The sequence below is a fragment of the Bacillus rossius genome, chromosome 10 (assembly GCF_032445375.1).
Source record: "Bacillus rossius redtenbacheri isolate Brsri chromosome 10, Brsri_v3, whole genome shotgun sequence".
Lineage (NCBI taxonomy): Eukaryota > Metazoa > Arthropoda > Insecta > Phasmatodea > Bacillidae > Bacillus > Bacillus rossius.
In genome coordinates this window covers 56594541-56614199 of record NC_086337.1, presented here as the reverse complement: position 1 = coordinate 56614199, position 19659 = coordinate 56594541, and the positions used below count along the sequence as shown (strand labels likewise).

The following is a 19659-nucleotide window of genomic DNA, read 5'->3' as shown; positions in this document are numbered from 1 at the left end:
AAGTAGGAGGGCAGCCTTCTGTTCACAGACGAGAGAGCCAAACGCCCGATCGTGCATCTTCGGTTTCTTTTTGTTCATTGTAAATAAATATGGCGGTGTTGATAAAAGGATACTAATGGTCAATTAGGTTAGGTTAGTTACATTATACATACTTTAAAACATTGTGGACGGTTGATTTGGTTAGGATAGCTACATTAAAGATACGGAAAAAACCATGAACTTCGGGTTTTGGCTCTTTCGTCTGTGAAAAGAAGGCTGCCCGCGTGGGCCAAGTCATTGTTACATATTATTTAAATTTTTAACTATCGTAGAATACGCTAGTCCGCCCCACTGGCCTAGTCTGGCTGGTTTGCAAGGGTCCCGGGTTCTATTCCCGACAGGGGAGGGGACTGGGTGTGTTTATGTTCCATTCACCATCCCGCGGAATGCAACAGCCAACCATCGCAGAATCATCATGCCTTGGAAAGCACAGCAATGTCACATCTGTTATATCAACGTGGTGTTACCCAACAATGGGTAAAATAAAAAATCTTCATCAGACACAGCTCATAACTCTATGTATTGGCTTAGTTCAATAATAATTTACACCATCAACACTCTGCTCCTCTGGACACAGCGCTTCAGAAAAAAAAAACCACGTGATTTGAAAACTATCCACCCATTAGAAATATCATTTCCATTGTGGCTGCAATTTCTAAGGGATTTAGGGATGTATGCGCTGTGGACGCGTGTCTTATATATTCAGATTCAGCCAATATTTTATTGAACCGTAAGTCTAATTAGCTGGATGTGTTGCCAACCTAACAAGGTATGTACCAGTTTGGAAACTGTGAACGCAAAAAAAAAAAAAGTTTTTTTTTTAAAGTGAAACTTATTTACATTCGGCAGAGTAAGTCAAGGCAATGACGTCATCAGAATGTAACGAAAAACGTGTAACACTCAGAGCGTTACGAAAGGTGTGACGATTCGGAAGAGAATGGTGTAACAGCTTTACTAATTGGCGCCATGTTTGTTTCCCTCGCTTCTCAATGGCGAAACCAAGCAATTATTGTTACGTCAATTTGACCTTACACACATTTTTTCTGAAGCCTCTTAACAATGTTAGAAAATAATTATTCGTTTTTATATAAATGTGGAAACACAGCCTACACATAACCTGTGATTGTGCTGTATTAGCATTAACTCTGAAGCCTCTCGAATAATGAATTTTGTATAATTTTATCTGTCAAGTTACTTGCCGAATACACAGATGGTAGCAGCAGCACTGTTTTCGCTCTAACAAAAATATTTGCTCTAACTGCAGCCAGGGTGTCCACAGTTAGTACTTTCGTACTAGATCTAGTACTTTTATAATTTTTTTAGTGGTCTAGTACATTTACGCTCAAATCTAGTACTTTTTCTTTACTATAATAATATTACAGTACCTCCAATGTGTTTTATTATTAAGCGTAATTATTTTTAAAAAACTATGGACTTGTGATAACAGCTGCTTCATGTTTTGCATAAAGTATCAAGTATCACTATACAGTTAAATTGTGTAACATGTTCTGTACTTTTTTTTAACTTCCATCATGTAAATAATAATGTCTGCTCATACATATTTGTATGTAAAGGGAAAGGGAACTACATTTATATTATATTATTATATATCCCGGAGCCTTGACTCCATGTGAGATCAACAGAACAAAAATACAAAATAAATAAATGGAATGTATGTTTGTGGTGTGATATTTAAGTTCGAGCATTGCAATGTCATAATAACTTCCTAAATTGTTAAAACCACAACAAATTATAATTTAGTACTTTTTCAAATCTAGTACTTTTTTCTCGCCTAAGTTGGTACGAAATATTTTTTTCCTTGTGGACACCCTGACTGCAACCAGTCCGTGAAGTTTAACTTCTAACTCACGGTTAAGGCCACGCGCCCTCGAGTTTTCCAAACGCGGTCACGTCAGAGCGAGACGACTGTGTGTCATTACTGCATGTTTTCGCAACGACGCGACGCAGTAGCGCTGGCTCGGCGGTTGCTCGGGTTACCGCTGACCGCCGCCAGGCGCGACACTGCTGACCTGGCGCGCAACTGTGGCAGCGCGGCACGGCGCAGCAAACCGCCCGGTGCGTGGAAGCTGGCAGTCTTTTCACGTCGAGTCTTCACCATTTTAGGTATGAAGTGCTTCATGATCCTCAGCTGTTTTAAAACTTCTTACTAGAATTTCAATCCCTTAAAAAAATATATTTAAAATGTTTTAAATATGAACTGTGAGTGCAACACAATAATTTGAACACCAGTTCTTTTTGTTCATTTATGTTTTTTATCAAATGCCCCAGAATCTTGAGTGAGCGAGGTAATTGAGTGTAATCTCAAATACTTATTTAGTCAATGATGATTGCAGGCCATTGCGGCCACTTTTTTCCTAAGTTATCTTGGCTCTAGAAGGCTAAGTCAACTGTTTGAATTAACATTTGGAGACAAATTTTCAGTCTAAATGTTGGATTACATGAATATATTTTTTTAAATGTGTAAATCACCTAAACTCCAAATAGATGAGACAATCAAATTTGGTTGTGCTACAGGGGAAAAAAAGTGAGGGAGTCTTTCAGTACTCGTCAGTGATATCTGATATGTAACCCCTGACCTCGTTAACGAGCGAGTTAAAATGTTCTCGTGTTGCAAACACGCCTATAACACGAAACTCGGACCAAGCGACTACATTTCTTGACGCGAATCCCGCGTAGTTCCCGCGCCCACCGCTAGAATACGCTGGAGCAGCTACGTCACCTATCAAATTATATTTTCAGACTGAAATTCAAACTATATAATAAAAACAGCTCCGATAGAAGTGAAAAAGACTTGAAAAAAAAAATACTAAACACCGGCTTTGGACTTGATTTTTCGATAAGGAATTTTATTAAAAAAAAAAAAATAATACTGCTCGTCAAGTTTAAAATGTACTAAACAGTTTAATACAATAACGTTTTATCATTTGACTTTTTGGGGGATTTTTGTTCGCGCCGTCCGCCACGGGTGGCAGCACCGTGGTTACGCATTTACGTTCTATGCGACTTCCATTCCGTCCAGGAAACGCCGCCGTGTTCCGAGAGCTTGAAGCAAGGAAGGGCGCCACCGCGACGCGACAAGGCCGGCTCCGGCTGCGGGCGCGAGGCCATAGAGGCGACGGCTGAAGGCGGTCGGGCGGAGCTGGGAACTGCGAGCAGACCGCCCTGGCCTTGACGGACCCGCCTTCGACAACAACCTGACCTCACAGCGACCGTGTGCCGTGAGTTCCGCGATCTTGCTGCTGCCTGGCCGCGACCCCAGGGCCTCCGGGCCCCGCCCACCCTGGCTCGCCGAGAAACAACACGTGATTTGTAGAGACCGGAAAAATTCGCGGTTTCATTTCACGACAGCCTGAAATTCAAATAGTTATACCTCAGTGCTGCCTCTGCTATTGGCTCACAACTCACCTGGACGACTCTGGGCCAGTGAGAAACACCCGACCAAAGCTTTATCGAATCACAGGCTGCTACGTTGGGACACCTTCACAAGACAGCAGCCAATGAGAGGATGACATTTGACCGAGTGTACGCAGAACTATAAAGTTCATCCTAAAGGTCATTGAACCCGCGGATTTTTTCGGTCCCTAGTGATGTGACATCTGCTCGGGAAATCAGAAAACCAATCAAGAATGTGATGGTGGCGGATGAGTAGGTAGTTCTTTTACCGTGCTTCGTTTTTGAAAATGTGTTTCATATACGTATAAAAGACTTAAAAAACGGGTGTTTTCACTGACGTTTTAAGGTATGGAAAATGCTACACACAGTATTGTTGATGGTAAAGGGAAATGTAAGGAGCCGTTATCTTTAATATCCCACCATATGATTACAGGGTCACTGCTCGAAGTCCCAGAGGCGCGTTACCTACGAGAAGACTGCGCGCCGGTCCTGCGCTCGGGGCGTAGAGGCGAAGTGGCGCGCGATGGCGCAGGCTATATTCGCCCTTAGCGCCCCAGCTCAGGCGGCAGTCGCGTGTGTAATCACTCCTCCCTGGCACTTCAGCGGCCTCCGCGTCTGCGATGCCACAGAAGGAGAGAGCTGGTGGGTAGGAAGTGGCGCGTGCTGGCCTTGGTTTGAGGTGTTCCACAAGGCGCGGGCGGTGGGCGAAGACTGTCAGAAGAGCAGTTCGCCTTACTTTGGAGGTGAGCTTGTAACCGGGTGGAGGTCGTTTGTGTTGGATAGTTACAAGAGGCGACAATCTCAACCCCTCGTTCAGGGCAGGGTCGTCGGGTAGTCAAGCAGGGATGCCTCGCATTAAGGAACCTTTCCCAGCATGTTCCTGCAGTGATGTCGGGAAACCTTGGAAGACCCAAACCAGGACGGCCGAACCGTGTCCTCCGAGTGCAGGTATTCCTAGTCGAGCAGGTAGTCCTGGGGGCTGACGAGGGTCGTGCAGGCGGAAGGACACGAACGAGTGGTGCACAGACTAAGAGAAGGAGCTTTCCTCGCGTTGGAGGCCACGATTTTCACTTGAGGAGAGTCGGAGAGTCGTAAAGACAGCAATTAGCGTGTGAATGAAAAATATATATGACTTGTCGCGTCTTTAAGGTGATGTTGCAAGTGGAGGAGTGTTGTTCGGGGAGGATTCAGCAGTTTTATGAGAATAATTATTATGGCTTGCCTCGTCTCAAGTTGATGTTTAATGTGGAGGAGGGTTGTTTGGACTTGACGTAGTGGATCTGTGAGAAGATACATGGCTTGCCTTGTCTTTAAGGTGATGTTGCAAGTGTAGGAGTGTTTTTCGGGAAGGATACAGCAGGTTTATGAGAAGAATTATTATGGCTTGCCTCGTCTCAAGTTGATGTTTAATGTGGAGGAGGGTTGTTTGGACTTGACGTAGTGGATCCACGAGAAGATGCATGACTTGCCTTGTCTTTGAGGTGATGTTGCAAGTGGAGGATACATGGAGATGCTGAGAGAGGAATGAGTGGCAGGGAGCAGAAGGGGAGAGCGCGCCTCACCTTGGAGGTGATCCTGAAGACGCTGAAGGGCCTGATGAAGCGGCGGTAGCGGATGGTGCAGGACCCCTGCACCACGGCGCCGCCCTTGGACAGGATCTTGCGGTACAGCCCCGTGCGCTCGTAGAAGTCGGCGCGCGCGAAGTCCACCTCGCGCAGGTAGCGCACGTTGTTCATGTGGTAGAGCAGCGTGTCCACGTCGGTGGTGAGGCACACCCCTGCGGACACGAGCACACGCGCCGTCAGTCTTAATTGCAGGGGTCGTCCTCCGACCAGGAGACATCGGGCCGTCAGCCAGGGAAGTCAGTCTGTGGGTTTCACTAGACATGATGTGGATGTACGGTCGCACAGCTCGCGGTCCTGCACAGAGACGATTTGAACAGAAAGGCGCTCATTTGGATACAGGGCCGGCGCGTCCATATAGGCGAACCAGGCAACCGCCTAGGGCGCCAAGTAGCTGGGGGCGGCGCAGCACGACACACAACAGCTGATACAATATGTTTAACGATCATTGAAACTAGATGAAAATGGATTTTTGTAAGTTTGGAATGTTTATATTGATATAAGTAATTATTTAAAGTCCACGGTGACCTGTTTATGAATTGTAATAAGTAAAAAAGTAAAAAAAAAAAACACAAGCCTTCTTACATTTGATTGTTGACAAAATATTAGGTTTACGTAATGTATTTTGAGGCAAGGAAAATTTTTTTTTGGGGTGTCCGGCCCGGTAGGGGGGGGGGGGGGCATTAAGGTTCATCGCCGAGGGCGCCAATTCACCTTGCACCGGCCCTGTTTGGATAAAACATCTTTTAGAACACGACAATTTGTTTCATCGTACAAATATACATCAGAGGTGTCCATTAATTTTCGAACATTTTACCAACAGTTTATCATTATTGTAAATGTAGACTACTATATGATAAAAACACGAGGTGTCGTGGAGGAAGGTAGCGCAGTGGTAAGACACTGTCATCTTATTCCTGAGGACCCGGGCGCGGATCTCGGTCCGGCCATCCTGAATTCCTGTTGTCCATGTTTCCCCGGACATCGCTATTGGGGTAGATCCTTGCTGCAGGCATAGCCGGTGACCGATGTCCCTGCCCTGGGTGGTTATGTCAACGAAACATTATACCAAAAAAGTTATATCCAGAATTTCCATAGGGTCCTGTCCCCTTAATCATCTCCTACTTCTCCTTACTCTTGGCCGTGTCTTGTGGCGAACGTGTGGCTCGTAGGAACTGGTGGAGAAGGAAGCCTTACATTCTTGACGTAGTCTGATTGCTGGTTGAAGGACTTCGCACTTGTCTGTCTGCGAGGGACTGTCTCTTGTTGTTCGGCACCACATCTTTCTGGCATCGAGACTTTGCTCCAAAAGCAGCAGAGTTCTAGCATTCATTAATCAAGCAATAATTCGAACTGAAAACGTTTGTAGGGAAAAATTTGTTTGCTCTGAAAACATTTGCAGTGAATGTCACTTATCTGACAAGAGATTTTACCGAATCCTTAAAAAAAAAGTCGTGTACTTGACTTACCCTTAAAGTTACTTTAATACCTGTACTTTATCTTGCCTTTATATTTTCAGTAGCTGCCCCAAGGGTCCCAAAATATTACTTTCTTTCGTAAGTTCCTAAAAACTCCTGCTAAAAATAGGCTTAACTGAATGTCTTATGTTCCATAGACGTTTGCCCAAAGTTTAGGGAATTTGACAGTTAAAATTTCTCTTCATTTTTCTTTTGCGGGAATTGTTGACATTGTGTTTCTTTGAGAGAAAAAATATACGAAAAATACTTTTTGTAGGATAGCCTAATTGAAATATTTTAATTAAAGTCGTAGGGACAGGTGCCAATTACTATCAGCATGCAGCCATATTATATATATTCAATGATGCAGCGGTCAAAGTAAGCGTCACCCGGGTTGCATCCCGACCAGGGGCAGTGTGGAGAGAACACAGCAAGGAAGATAGAGTCGCCACTCAGTGCTGTAACTAACGCTCTCATTTTCGTTGGAGATCAGCGAACTGTGCGGTAATCATAGGCAACCTAACAACCTAAAACTCGTTAAGGTTTTTTATGTCGTTCATTGCTAAAAATATTCACCATAAATTTTCAAGATTGTATATTTTGCAATACGGAACAACCAAAACACTATGTTAAAATGTTTTATAATTTGTTTCAAAAGTTAAAAAAAAACTGCATAGCCGCAAAGTACGAGTGTTCAAATCATAACCTCAGTTCGATTGCAAATATACACACGAGCACATAGCAGCCATGCTTATTTCATTGCTACCAAGATAATTCAAGATTGTCATAAATTTTTCCAAAGTGAAATATTTTGCCTTTATATATGTACTTAATACGCTACTCCGTAAATGCACCATTCCATAAATATTCTGATCTGAGGATGTTTGTAATTATACTTTTTTAAATTTAAGTTATGTTTCAGCAATTTCAGTGTTTTCTTCATATAAAAAATTTAAATTTTGGATGTTGGCATTTCCCAACAGCACAGAATGTTTTAGTGGCCATGTCCCGCCTGTTCGGGGGAGCGGTTGCTCGCGCTGCGGGCTGCGTCGGGACGCCAGACGCCAGGAGGGCGTATCGACCGACCTTGGCGCGCCCTCTGCTGCCTCCCCCCTCCTTCAACCCTCAACCCGCCACCACCCACCCCTAACCAACCACCAGCACAGGCAGAGCGGTCCTGGCGACCGTATTCCCGCCTATTGAACAGTTCTGACGCCAACCTCTGACTAGTCCCCGGGTGAAGAGTGGGCCAAGAGGCATTGAATTGAACAGATTTCTCTCCCAAATGAAACACAATCCCTTATTTTTCCCTCCCAAACCAAGCACAAACGATTATGACACTACCAACCACACAGCCTAAAATCAAAGAAATTTAGTTAGGTCGCAAACGATATCAGGATCTACGGAATTCCTCGGGTTTTAGGATCTAGGTCACGTTTAATAAGTTTATACTTTTTTTTAATAAAAAATAGTCTAGATTTTATTTCTATGTCTTGATTTTCATAACGACAAATTAAGGATTTTTAAGATTTCTTTAGAGACCAAAAGATTTTGTTCCTTGATAATCTTAAACTAATAATCTCAGGTTAACATAGTTGTTTCACGATACAAAATTATCTTTGGCGCTCCAAATCACGATACACACAAATGCAATACACACAAAATGGCATTTTAAAAGTGGCAGCTTTAAAGACCACAAATATGAATTACCAATTAACTAGTGCGTTTAAAGACTCAACTGTTGCATTCAAAATCGCACGGGCACACAAAAACTAACATAAATGTTGGTATCTAAACACAAACGTTTACTGAGGTCTCGTGATACCTTTACATTTGAGGCGCTACAGTTTAGTGACAGTTGTATATATCCGATTTACAATTTTAAATACGTCAGACAGGCACGTGCAAAACACAGCGCTCTTTTCACGATCACGATTTAAAAATCCAGGACACACAACCTGACGGTGTAACTCTTGTTGATACGCGCCTTTATTTAATAACATTTGTAAAATAGTTTCCTCGGCCCTTTAATGTTTTACGTGTCAAAATAATCGTATTTAGAAAGTAAAATTACAGTTTGTTTATAAGCTTCATAATTAAAAAATATATATTTATTTTTTAGCTTCGAATGTGAAAGACATTATGAGGTTGGAACAGACGTAACCGTGTAAGTGCAATGAGCTCATCCAGGCTGTATATAGTGACAGCTGCCTGCAGTAGGCCTGACCCTCCAAGTGTCGGCAGCCAATCAGGAAGAGCGGTTAACGCCCCAAGGTCACCGCCTACCATAGCCGCCGAACTGTGTTAAAATAGCTTCAGAAGAACAAACATGACGAAAAAAAAACGCTTCAAATCTCCGTGTAGTGTCTTTTTGCGAAACATTTTAACATAATATGATGTTGGAAACAGAGTATATAATATTCTTGCGTTTCATTAAATACATTTGTTGAAAAGCGTTTTTTTTAAATTAGGTATTAAAATTGCCATCACAAAAATCTAAAAAAACCATGAGTTCTTGCTTTATAACTTTCTTTATCTTTATTTTTACACCTTCAAAGTTAAGGTCACCTACTCAACTTTCCAAACGTAGTTGCTGAAATCACTAAGAGAGCCTTGCGCCTAGAGGCGACACCGCACTAGAAAACCAGCGAGCGTCGCACTTGTCGCTTCGCCACTCTCGGTGGCAGCTGAGCGGTGAAGAGTGGCTGCTTGGTAACGGGTTCGTCCGCGAGCATCCACGAAGAAACCACTCTGTTGGGCTTGAGTGGCCAGCCCGCCTAGTCCGCTGTTATCACCACCTGTTCTCTTCAGAGGTGGCCGTGAAGGGGTGAAGCAAGGCTTTGGGTGCTTTCAAGAATATGTAGCGGTTGTTTCGTGCCTAAATTGGAAGCTGGCCGTTATCACTTTTGTCATAATTGCAGTTTAAAAAAAGGGAGGGGTGTCAGTAAAGTCAGTTTACGGAAGATAATTTTACGTGATAAAGTCATAAAAACACTGAAGAAAAATTGCATACTTTTTTTTAATTTTCAAATATTATTTACAGTTTTTGCAAATTTAATTTAAATAATTTGTTTAACTATAATCACGGACAATTAGTTTAAAAAAAAGCACGCCTTTAACCTGTTTGATATTATAGAAGAACTTCTCGCACGTGGTTGGCCGGTTCTTGCACGCTCGGCTCAGGCGGAACGTGACAATTTTTTCGCGCGTGCACAGCCGGCGTTCGTCGATTTATAAGACGTCATCGCGTCAGTAAACGGAGGAATGGGATCAGAACTGCTCATTCCCTTTCGACGTGTTCTCGGATGAGTCTCGTGTACAGACGTCGCTCGGATATCTCGTCACTGTTCGTTCAGGAGCTCCTGTGGGGGGGGGGGGGGGGGGGGAGGGAACTCGCGCCAGTGCTTTTGTGAGGAGGACCAGCCGGGGGCAACCGGCCAGCCGAGGCCGCTCCTGAGTCCCCCCACCCTCCCTCCACGAGGTCACCTCGTGGTCGCTGGACCAGTCCCCGCCCCGGAGCACCTGTGTCTCCCAGCAGGTAGTCGCGACCAGCACTCTGTGCTTTTCCTTCGGCATTCCCGTCAAACCACACCGCGACGGTCAACACTTCGGAACAGTCGCTAGTCCGACCCGACCCCCAGCTAACTTTACCACCAGATCCTTCAGTCTTTTTACATTCTTTTACATTCAGTTAGTCCTTATTCCATCAGTATTTCATTCCTGATGTGGTTTGGAAATAAAGTTTGCTGTCGTAACAATTTTTTTTGGGAGGGGGGAGGGTGTAATAATTATATTCATTATTTTATCTCTCTCCCCCCCCCCTTCCCTTTTCCATTGGAATTTGCTCTTCTCAGTTAGCAAATCAGCTTGCGCGGACAATATGACACGTGCTTTCGTTTACGTTTCGGTATTCCACAAGGTGCGCTTTTGTTGGTTGACTTCATAAAATCGAAATTTGAATTTTGACTCCAAAAGTGGCCTGGTTTCGCACACAAGAGTCGGACACACGCAGTGCTGGTGGGATTGTATCGCCTCAACAGTGCGTGTAGCGACTGACAGTGGTTCCTATTGGCCGGTCCCGCCGCGGGAACTGCGCAGTTGGCGCGCGCGCCGCTCCGCGCGGGGAGGAAGCAGTCCGGTCACGTGGCGGCCTGACAGCGAGTAAATCCCTCCGCCGAGGCCGTCGTCCGGGTGCGCATAAGGACCAGACTCGCTTGTCGCCGCCGCCCGAGTCTGGGGTGCCGCGCCCTGGACGGCTCTGTCCCACGTGGCATGCCGATTTTGTTTTTCGTCATTACTTTTATTCTAAAAAAAAAAATTGGTTGTCTGTAAAGTCAGTTTACGAACGATAGTTTAACGTGACAACGTCATAACAAAACATTGATGAAATGATTGCATACTTTTATGAATAAAATTGAATCATTTTTATTGAATTATCACTATTTTGTATGGATACAAAGAAGGAATGAAATGAAATCAACAATTGAATTGTAGCGCGAGCAGGGCGGTCGGGGAGATCTCTCGCCGGTGACACTGTTTGTCCGGCCCGCCACCTCCCCTCCTATGTCTGCGCCCTTTTAGATCAGAATAGGAGTCGTCTTACAGATCTTACTGATCCAGAGCCCACTATCTGAACTAAACTTGGAAGACAGGTGCCCTCCGCTCTGTCCGACTTGCGGACCGCCAACTGCCTGCGCGAGTCAACGGACAGAGTTTCACGGGATGTTAGCCTCAGGTTTCCAGGCCGAGACCCGACCAGTGCGCACTGACTTCGGAAACTGGTGACCACCAGGGTCTGCCACCGGACAGGCTTCAACCAACCAACTTGTCAATCCGGGTAGGGAAACCAGGACCGAGCCCTCAGAGATGAATGACACCACACACACACACACACACACACACACACACACACACACACTCCGAGTACACCATTTGAAGCAGAGGACAAGGATGGTTCTTCAACCAGGGTGATCGGCACAGACGCCCCAGAAGCCAGGCATGATTCCCGACGACAGTCGACACAGAGCAGAACTGGACAGAGCGGCAGCTGCATGGACCCAGGCACTACACGCCGCGGGGAGGGGGAACCCGGCTGGGGCCTTCTGGAGACGTCCGCCACACTTCCCCCTGACTCGCGGGGGGGGGAGGGGGGGCAGGCGGGGAGGAGTGACCGAGGTCAAGGCCAGAGAACAGCATTCCGCGGCGACTCTGGTCGGCAAACACTCGGCCACTCCCCCCTTACCCTCCCCTCTCACCTGACCACCCGCTCGCCGGGCCGGTTATAGTTTGTCACACGCTTATTTGGCAGAACCTATGTTGCCACGTTCATACCACCCCCGGCTTCGGTGACACAGTCAATTATATTCTAATACCATCATTAACTATAATAAGTTTCTTTTTTTATTTTAAATTTTACTATTTGTTGATTATTTTATACCACGAATATGTTTGAAGTTGTAGCCATTTCGACGGAAAAAAAAATTAAATTTTAAACATCAATTATTATTATTACCAGGGAGAAATTATTTGTAGCGATCCGATACTATTCCGTAAAATTCTGTGCTGTGCTTCAAAAGTGCAAAAAAATAAAAATGTGATATAGCATGGAAAAAATTATTGACAAAAATTCTTTGAAACCAAAATTTCATGTTTCGATTACCACCCCTTTAGACGTGAGAATTGAATAAGTTGGTATATCATGCTCTTGATGAAAAAAAGAAGGAAAAAAACAGGAAAATGTATTTCCAAAATTCTCTTTCCAAATCATACATTCCAAAACACAATGTCTTAGAATGCAAAATAAAATAAAAAATCGCCACTAATAATAAGACTGAGTTGTATTTGAAAACATGTAGGAAATTTCGAATCTTGATGGCTGTGATAACTCGATTACCTTCATCACTGTCATTTTTACACACGAATATAAATGTAAATTCCAAGTAAATGTATTTACTGATTAAAAACGATCGTTAAAATGGAAATTCTACAGTAAACTTTATCTACCAGACTTGATTCAATTATTGTCAATCTTGATTTTTATTTAAAAACAGTTTTTTTTTTTTAAATCGTACTTGACCCTTTCGTTTCCCACAAACAAATTCCAGAAAGAACAAGTGAGGAATGCAAAAGGTGTGTTGGTCATTTGGAAGAAACGAGTCTGTCCAAAAAAAAAAAATTATTTTCTTGTGACTGTACTTGGTAAATAATTGATAAGAAAGAGATGGTAAAGAACTTCGAAATAAACCTACACCGATAGGCTGTGATGAAAGTTTTTTTTTTTCACAGTTGTAGTCATTCTGAAAGGAAAATAATAATTCAATGCTAAACGCCAATTGAAAACAAAATTAATAATTTCAGTTACGTCTCTTTAGGAGTAAGAATTTAATATTTCACTCTTGATTAAATTCAAAAAGAAAATGTATTTCCAATATTCGCATTACAAATTTTCCTTTACAAAATACAGTGTATCATAAGCTATAAATAGTTTTTTTTGTGCTTTTACAAAGATAGTCTTTGAAAACTATGTTGCCAATGATATCACATGTCAAATTGCAAGGCAAGGCTTTGTACTGTATGTATAGTTTTACAAAGCTCTGCCTTGTAGTTTTACAAGTTTTATCGTTGAAAACAGGGTTTCCAAGGATTTTCCTTGTGAAAAGTACAAAAAGATTTTTTTACAGTGTATGAACTTAATTAAATGTTCAATGCAATATAAAGTTGCGTCTGAAACGTTTGCGCTCTATGGCTTATATCTGGCAACAGAGCACATCTAAACAAGCACAGAGCTAAAGGCAGAAAACGTGCATTGGAAAGAGAGATAGTAAATGCCCATTAAAATGCACACTGCGAACTAAGGATGAGACACGCTATAAATAGAAACGACCCCTCAGAAAATCTGTTTCTCTCTCTCTCTCTCTCTCTCTCTCTCTCTCTCTCTCTCTCTCTCTCTCTCTATGAGACGCGAGAAGGAAAATGTGCTCAGTTCTGGGAAGAGCCAAGGGAGAAAAACTCTAATGCCGAGACTGAGACTCAGATTTTTAAAAAAGTAGTTTTGCACCCAGCTGCTAGATAGTAACATTCATAACATATAACTAACACAGCTGTATTAATTGTGAGAAAAAAATGCATAATCTACTATCACGCAAACAAACCAGTGAAGATTAACTCACTTTATTTTGGTAGCAACATATTTTGTGGTGTGGCATAACAGAAATTTTGTATTTCCTACAAATTAATATAAAACATCCTTATTTTTTTAATTACAAAACAGCATTAAGGGGCCCGCCTCGTCAGTGGTGTATGTGTGGTAGTGAGGCGGGATGATAAGCGCGACGCTCGCTGGTGCTTCTAGCGCGGTGTCGCCTCTGGACTGGCGCGCAGTCTTCTTGTCGTCACATGAGCGGTGACCGTAACATTATATTGCGGAGAAATGAAGACAAAGGTGTAATGCAAGTCCCTTAATTGTTTTCAAGAATCTGTAATGGTTGTTATACGCCTAAAAATTCATCTGAGAACATCCGTTTTAGCCATTTTAACTCTTAAAAACTTAATCAGAAATCAAAAGTACTAATCGGCCCTCAAAGAACTTTTAAATGCTTTTCGTAAACAGACCCCGCTCGGATATCTTGAGTAGTTTTGAAATCGCGTAGGTTTTTCCTGAAGTTCTGCGCGCCGTAAGTGTTTCTCGCTCAGTTTAAATTTCGGTTACCGAACACGCAGATGAATTAACATTGTAAACCTAACACCTGTGGAATTTCTGTTTGCACCAGAGATTATAGAAAGTTACAGATGGAGCATAAACACAGTTTGTAGGTATCTCTGCTGAAGCCAGGGGACGTAAGGGGGAAGCAGGTCGCCGCCATATTGCGACATGAAGAAAATCGCATTTTCTCATAAGTGATGTATGTATGGTGGTAGAAAAGTGCATGAATATTAAACAAATAAAGACTGTTGACTCGAGAAAAAATGATTGTGTACAAGAGTATTGTAGTAAACTACATTTCTATATACTATATAAACAAATGGCCGCCATCTTCTTACGTGAACAAACTGGCCACAGTGCTCAGAGCTTATGCTCCATCTGTAGCTTTCTCTAATCTCTGGTCTGCACCGTGTCCTCTATGGGCAGAGCGCGCCGCCAGCAGCCTCCTTGGGCGCGCGCCAGGCCGTGGGGCTGTCCTCGCATGGGGGGGGGGGGGGTTGCCCCGACTGGGGCGTCCTTCTGGGGCTGCCAGGGCCGGCGGACACTGGTCAGACCCGCCGGTGCGACACGCGAACACACTCACTCGCGCAACTTCGAGGCCCGGCAGGAGGTGGCTTTGTAACCACCCTTCTTTCATGGCAAGAGAGGTCCTTGGTGCCATACTATGATAACAACCAACAACAAAAGGAAGAACATCGTGTTTTTTTTTTCACGTGAAAACGTCTTATAAATCGAAGAACGCCGGCTGCACGCACGAAAAAGCATGACTCATTGTTACGTTCCGCCTGAGCAGAGCGTGCAATAACCGGCCAACCACCGTGCGAGAAAATCTTCTACAACATCAAACAGGTTAAGGCGGGCATTTTAAAAGCAGCAATTTAAAAAATTTGATTTATTTGTCCAATTTCGTAATTTCAAATTAACAATTTATTGACATTGATTTGATTTCAGTTTATTTCTATAACTAATGGTTCGTGATTATATTTGAATAAAATTATTTAAACTAAATTTGCAAAAACTGTAAATAGGTAATATTTGAAAATTAAAAAGTATGCAATATTTCATCAATGTTTTTCTTATGACGATATCACGTAAAATTATCGTCCGTAAACCGACTTTACAGACGACCCCCCCCCCCCCCTCTTTTTTTTTTTTGTTAATTTCTTTAGAACATTGTTAATGGGTGAGATGAGAATAAGCGGCGGGCTTGAAAGAGCCTGGACCGTCCTCGGGGGAGGGGAAGCCTTCATTTCACAGACGAGAGAGCCACACCCGGAGTTCCCCCAAGGTTGCTTAGCAAATAACTTTTTAATATGTAGCTATCCAGGGCTAGGAAACCGTTTACATGATTTCACAGTATCTTTAATGTAGCCATCCTAACCAAATCAACCGTCCGCAATGTTGTAAAGTATTTATAATGTAGCTAATCTAACCTAATTGACCATTAGTTATCATGAGTTGCCCAAAATAAAATGAAAACCCCGAAGATGCAACGTCGGGCGTTTGGCTCTCTCGTCTGTGAAAGGAGGCTTCCCGCGACAGGGGGCTGGGCGGGGGACGGGGGGTTGTCGTCGGCATGCGGGTTGTCGGCGCGGGTCACCGCTGACCTCACGAGTCGAGGTCACCCCTCCCGCCACGGGGGGGACGCTCCACTCGCGGACACCGCGATCATGTCACCTCTAAGGCCCGGTCCCACACGTCATGCGGATTTTTTGACGCGATAACGTCCTCTAAATCGATGAACGCGTGGCTGCACGCACGGAAAAGCATGACTCATTGTCACGTTCCGCCTGAACCGAGCGTGCAAGAACCGGCCAACCACCGTTCGAGAAAATCTTCTATAATATCAAACAGATTAAGACAGGCTTTTTAACTAATTGCTCGTGATATTATTTAAACAAATTATTTAAATTAAATTTGCAAAAAACTGTAAATAATATTTGAAAATTAAAAAGTATTCAATTTATCATCAATGTTTTCTTATGACGTTATCACGTAAATTTATTGTACCGAATTTACAGACAAACCCCCCCCCCTCTTTTTTTTTTCATTTTCTCGTCATGCATTTGTTGTTCCGTCACGAGTGTCTGGAGGCCTTCGAGGTTCCTGCTCTATGGCCGGAGCGACGCTACCGAGGTTCCTGCTCTATGGAGGGACGCGCGCTGGTGAGATCGGTGCGTCCCCGCGCTCCAGGCCGTGCAGACCGACGTGGCTGATAGCGTCATGAAGGTCACGTGGAGACACGCCGCCGTCTGTTGGTACATGAGGGGGGGGGGGGGTATCCGTCGAGACGAGGGACGACTACCAACCAGCAGCCGTGATTCAGTCGCTGCGATGCTGACACTTTTAGCAGTCCTGAAATAACTACACGCCTCTGCAGGCACGACTGTCACAAATACCGAACGCGACAACTACTTGTTCACTATTTAAATCACAATTACGTATAAAATACCCCAGTATAAATAAGTATGTATGCAATGCAGTATTATAAAATTGTTGGTAATAAAGTTCATAGTTTATTTTATTGCCAAAAAATGTTGCAAGGCAACACTGTCCATTGTGTTTAAAAATTAAAATTGAAATTTGTATGTGGCACAAAAAAATTACAAAATTTTTTTTTTTCCCATTCAAGATGGTTCGACTGGATTTTGAGGAGTGGAAAGATAAGCTTTCGGACTTCCAAATAGTTCATTAATAAATTATGTAATATGAGCTGATCATTTCAATACCAAACAATTCAAAATGTACTGAAGAACTCTTTGAACTATTTTGCAATTCCGAATATGTTCAATCCTAGTAAAGAAGTAAAATTTGTGCTAGCTTTCGTTGGTACGAACCATCAATAAACCACTTGTACAGCGACGTTCAAGAGTCACGTAACCAAACAGGACGACGCTTGAGGTGTAAAGTGGCGATCATAAAAAAATTAATGACAAAAGAATCCGATCATCGGTGCCATTCGTAAAATGTAAAACATAAAACGGCCAGGTATTCCCTCTGATATCGTAAACAACAGCACGGATTTCCCCGTGACGTTCGGACGGAGTGGTTGGCTTGACCTCTCTTGATCGGGTTAATGGAAGCTGGAGGAGAAAAACAAGTTAAGTGAATTAAACCTTTGAGACTTCACAAGCACGGGAAAACAATGTGGGTGGCATGATGGTCGTTAGACAGCTCAAGGACATCGCAACTTGCCCTCGCGTCTCGATGCTTGCAAACTGTCAGCTGTAAAGAACAACTCTGCCTTTATTGATGACACCGGTGCACAACGAAGTACAGTGTGGGGCAGAGGAGGGGGTAGATCTTGCTGCTTATGATACAAGAAGACACGAGGTCAATAGTAGAATAAAAATGATCGTTGAATTTTTTTTTTTCCTTCCTCTTTCGCCAGCGAGCAGATTGGCAAGTTGGAAGCTGGCGAGTTGTCGAACTCTGGAGTTAAGTCCACGAAAATTTTCGAGTTCACTTTGTAATGCGCGAAAACACGAACGCGTTATGGAAAGATTTTTGAGTGGATTTTTAAGATGCGCGCGCACCGTGGAACGAAATTTCTACAGGAACCTGGCGGGCCCACGTGTATGAACATAAACCCACATACAGCGACTCTCGTGACAATTAGGGGACATACCAAACGTATTGGTGTGCCAAATGTAACTTAATTTTGGTGAAAATACCCTGAAGAATATTTGGTAAGCTAAAATAGTCTCAGTAAAGAGTAATTTAAAGTTTTTAAAAAAACCTGACGATTCTGGTATTACAACATTTATCATACATATTCTCCTTATAACCTTCTGACAGGCTTCATGGTGCAGTAGTTATAGTGGAAGGAGGGGGAGGGGTTCATAAGTTAAAGGAACGTGGTTCAAAACACGAATGTGAATTTTTACAATTTGTGCTTTAAACAAATATATAAATATATTTTACTAAATTAAATAATTAATTTTATACATATTTTATATTAATATTGAACACTGAGTATTTATTTAATTTATTTTAGATTTGGTAAATTTAAAAATAGTTCAGTGTCTTAAATCAAAAAGAAGTAGGCCTACGCAAGTACACACATCTTTTTTCTACCATATCGGTGACATGTTTGTGACAAAACATGAATAGAATCGCGCACATAACTTTGAAAGCTTCTTGAAACGCACATACGCCCACGGAGAGGTGATGCTAATCCGAACATGTGCGGCTTGCAATGTTTGGTTCACGTCCCGACCAGCATTTCTGGGAGCCATGCTTGAGGTTCACTTGGAACTATTTGTCCGAGATCCTTCCGAGCTGCGACATAACTGGCCGCCTGTCTGGACATAGTGTTGCTACTCATACTCCAGGGATGACAGCGCTATCTTCTCCGACTTGACGTCAGAGAATCCCTGCCATTGGTTGGAGGTGCGCTAGGGCGTGTCAGATTGCCGACTGTCCAATCACCCGTAGAGAAGAAACCTTCATTTGTACACAAAAAAATTTTGTACTTTTACCAAAGTATCCTTTGGAAACCAGTTGCCAAGAAATAGTTTGTAATACTACAAGAAATTTATTGTAACTTTGTACAACAAATGGCTATGGTTGTTTTCTCATGTACTAATAATACTATTAATTTTTTTACGAAAATTAGCGCATAATTTTATAATTTTATTTGTGATTTATTCACGCATATTTTTTTTAAACCATGGTAAAAAAAACAAAAAATATTAAATAGTTGGACTTAATTTTGTTTTATTATGCTTATTAGCGTGCATAGTTAAAACGGTGAATACTATTATGCATGTAAATTTACAAATATCAACAACGTTACATAAATATTTCTGTTCCATCTACAAAAATAATTTACGGTGTAAGGGCCATCTGGTGAAGAAATATCCCATGAAATTATCTGGTATCAACTCATTATTTATTCGCCGATTTAGTGAAACTTGAACTAAAAAAAAAAAGTAGACGCTATCACGGCAGTGCATTTAAATATAGGTAGAGACATGACAAAATCGCGTTATTATTTGGTGGAAAACTATATTGAAAATTCTTTGCACATTTAATACGCCAAAACCGTTCATCCTTAAGAAATGTTCATCGGTCTGTTGTTTGTTTTTAGATTGGTATTAAGAGTGTTCTGACCAGCTTCCCGAAGTCTAGCCTGAAGGGCTGATCCCGTCGCCTGATTGGAACTCGAAAGCTCGAAATATTTGTTTTTGCGACAGGATAGTTTGCAAAAATTTACATATTCCCTTTGCTTCTGTGATATGACAACAGATTAGAGTACTCGTTCTGAAGCATTCTGGGTCAAGATTTTTTAAAAAAAAAAAATGAGGCGAATCAATTACAAGTAAAGACCTGAAAAAATCGCGGAGTTATTTAGTGTCATGTTGGAATTGAAACTCTTGTACCGTGGTGCTCCCGCTGAGAGCGATTGCAGTGTTGGGCCGGC

At 42.7% G+C, this 19659-nt stretch overlaps 1 protein-coding gene across 1 annotated transcript in view; it reads right to left on the bottom strand.

Moving 5' to 3' along the window:
* Positions 1-19659, bottom strand: part of LOC134536240 (protein THEM6) — a 42464-nt gene that overhangs the window by 9188 nt on the left and 13617 nt on the right. Inside the window, exon 2 of the mRNA XM_063375936.1 lies at positions 5016-5230. Within this exon, the coding sequence (XP_063232006.1) occupies positions 5016-5230 (215 nt within the window). The remainder of the gene's footprint in view (positions 1-5015; positions 5231-19659) is intronic.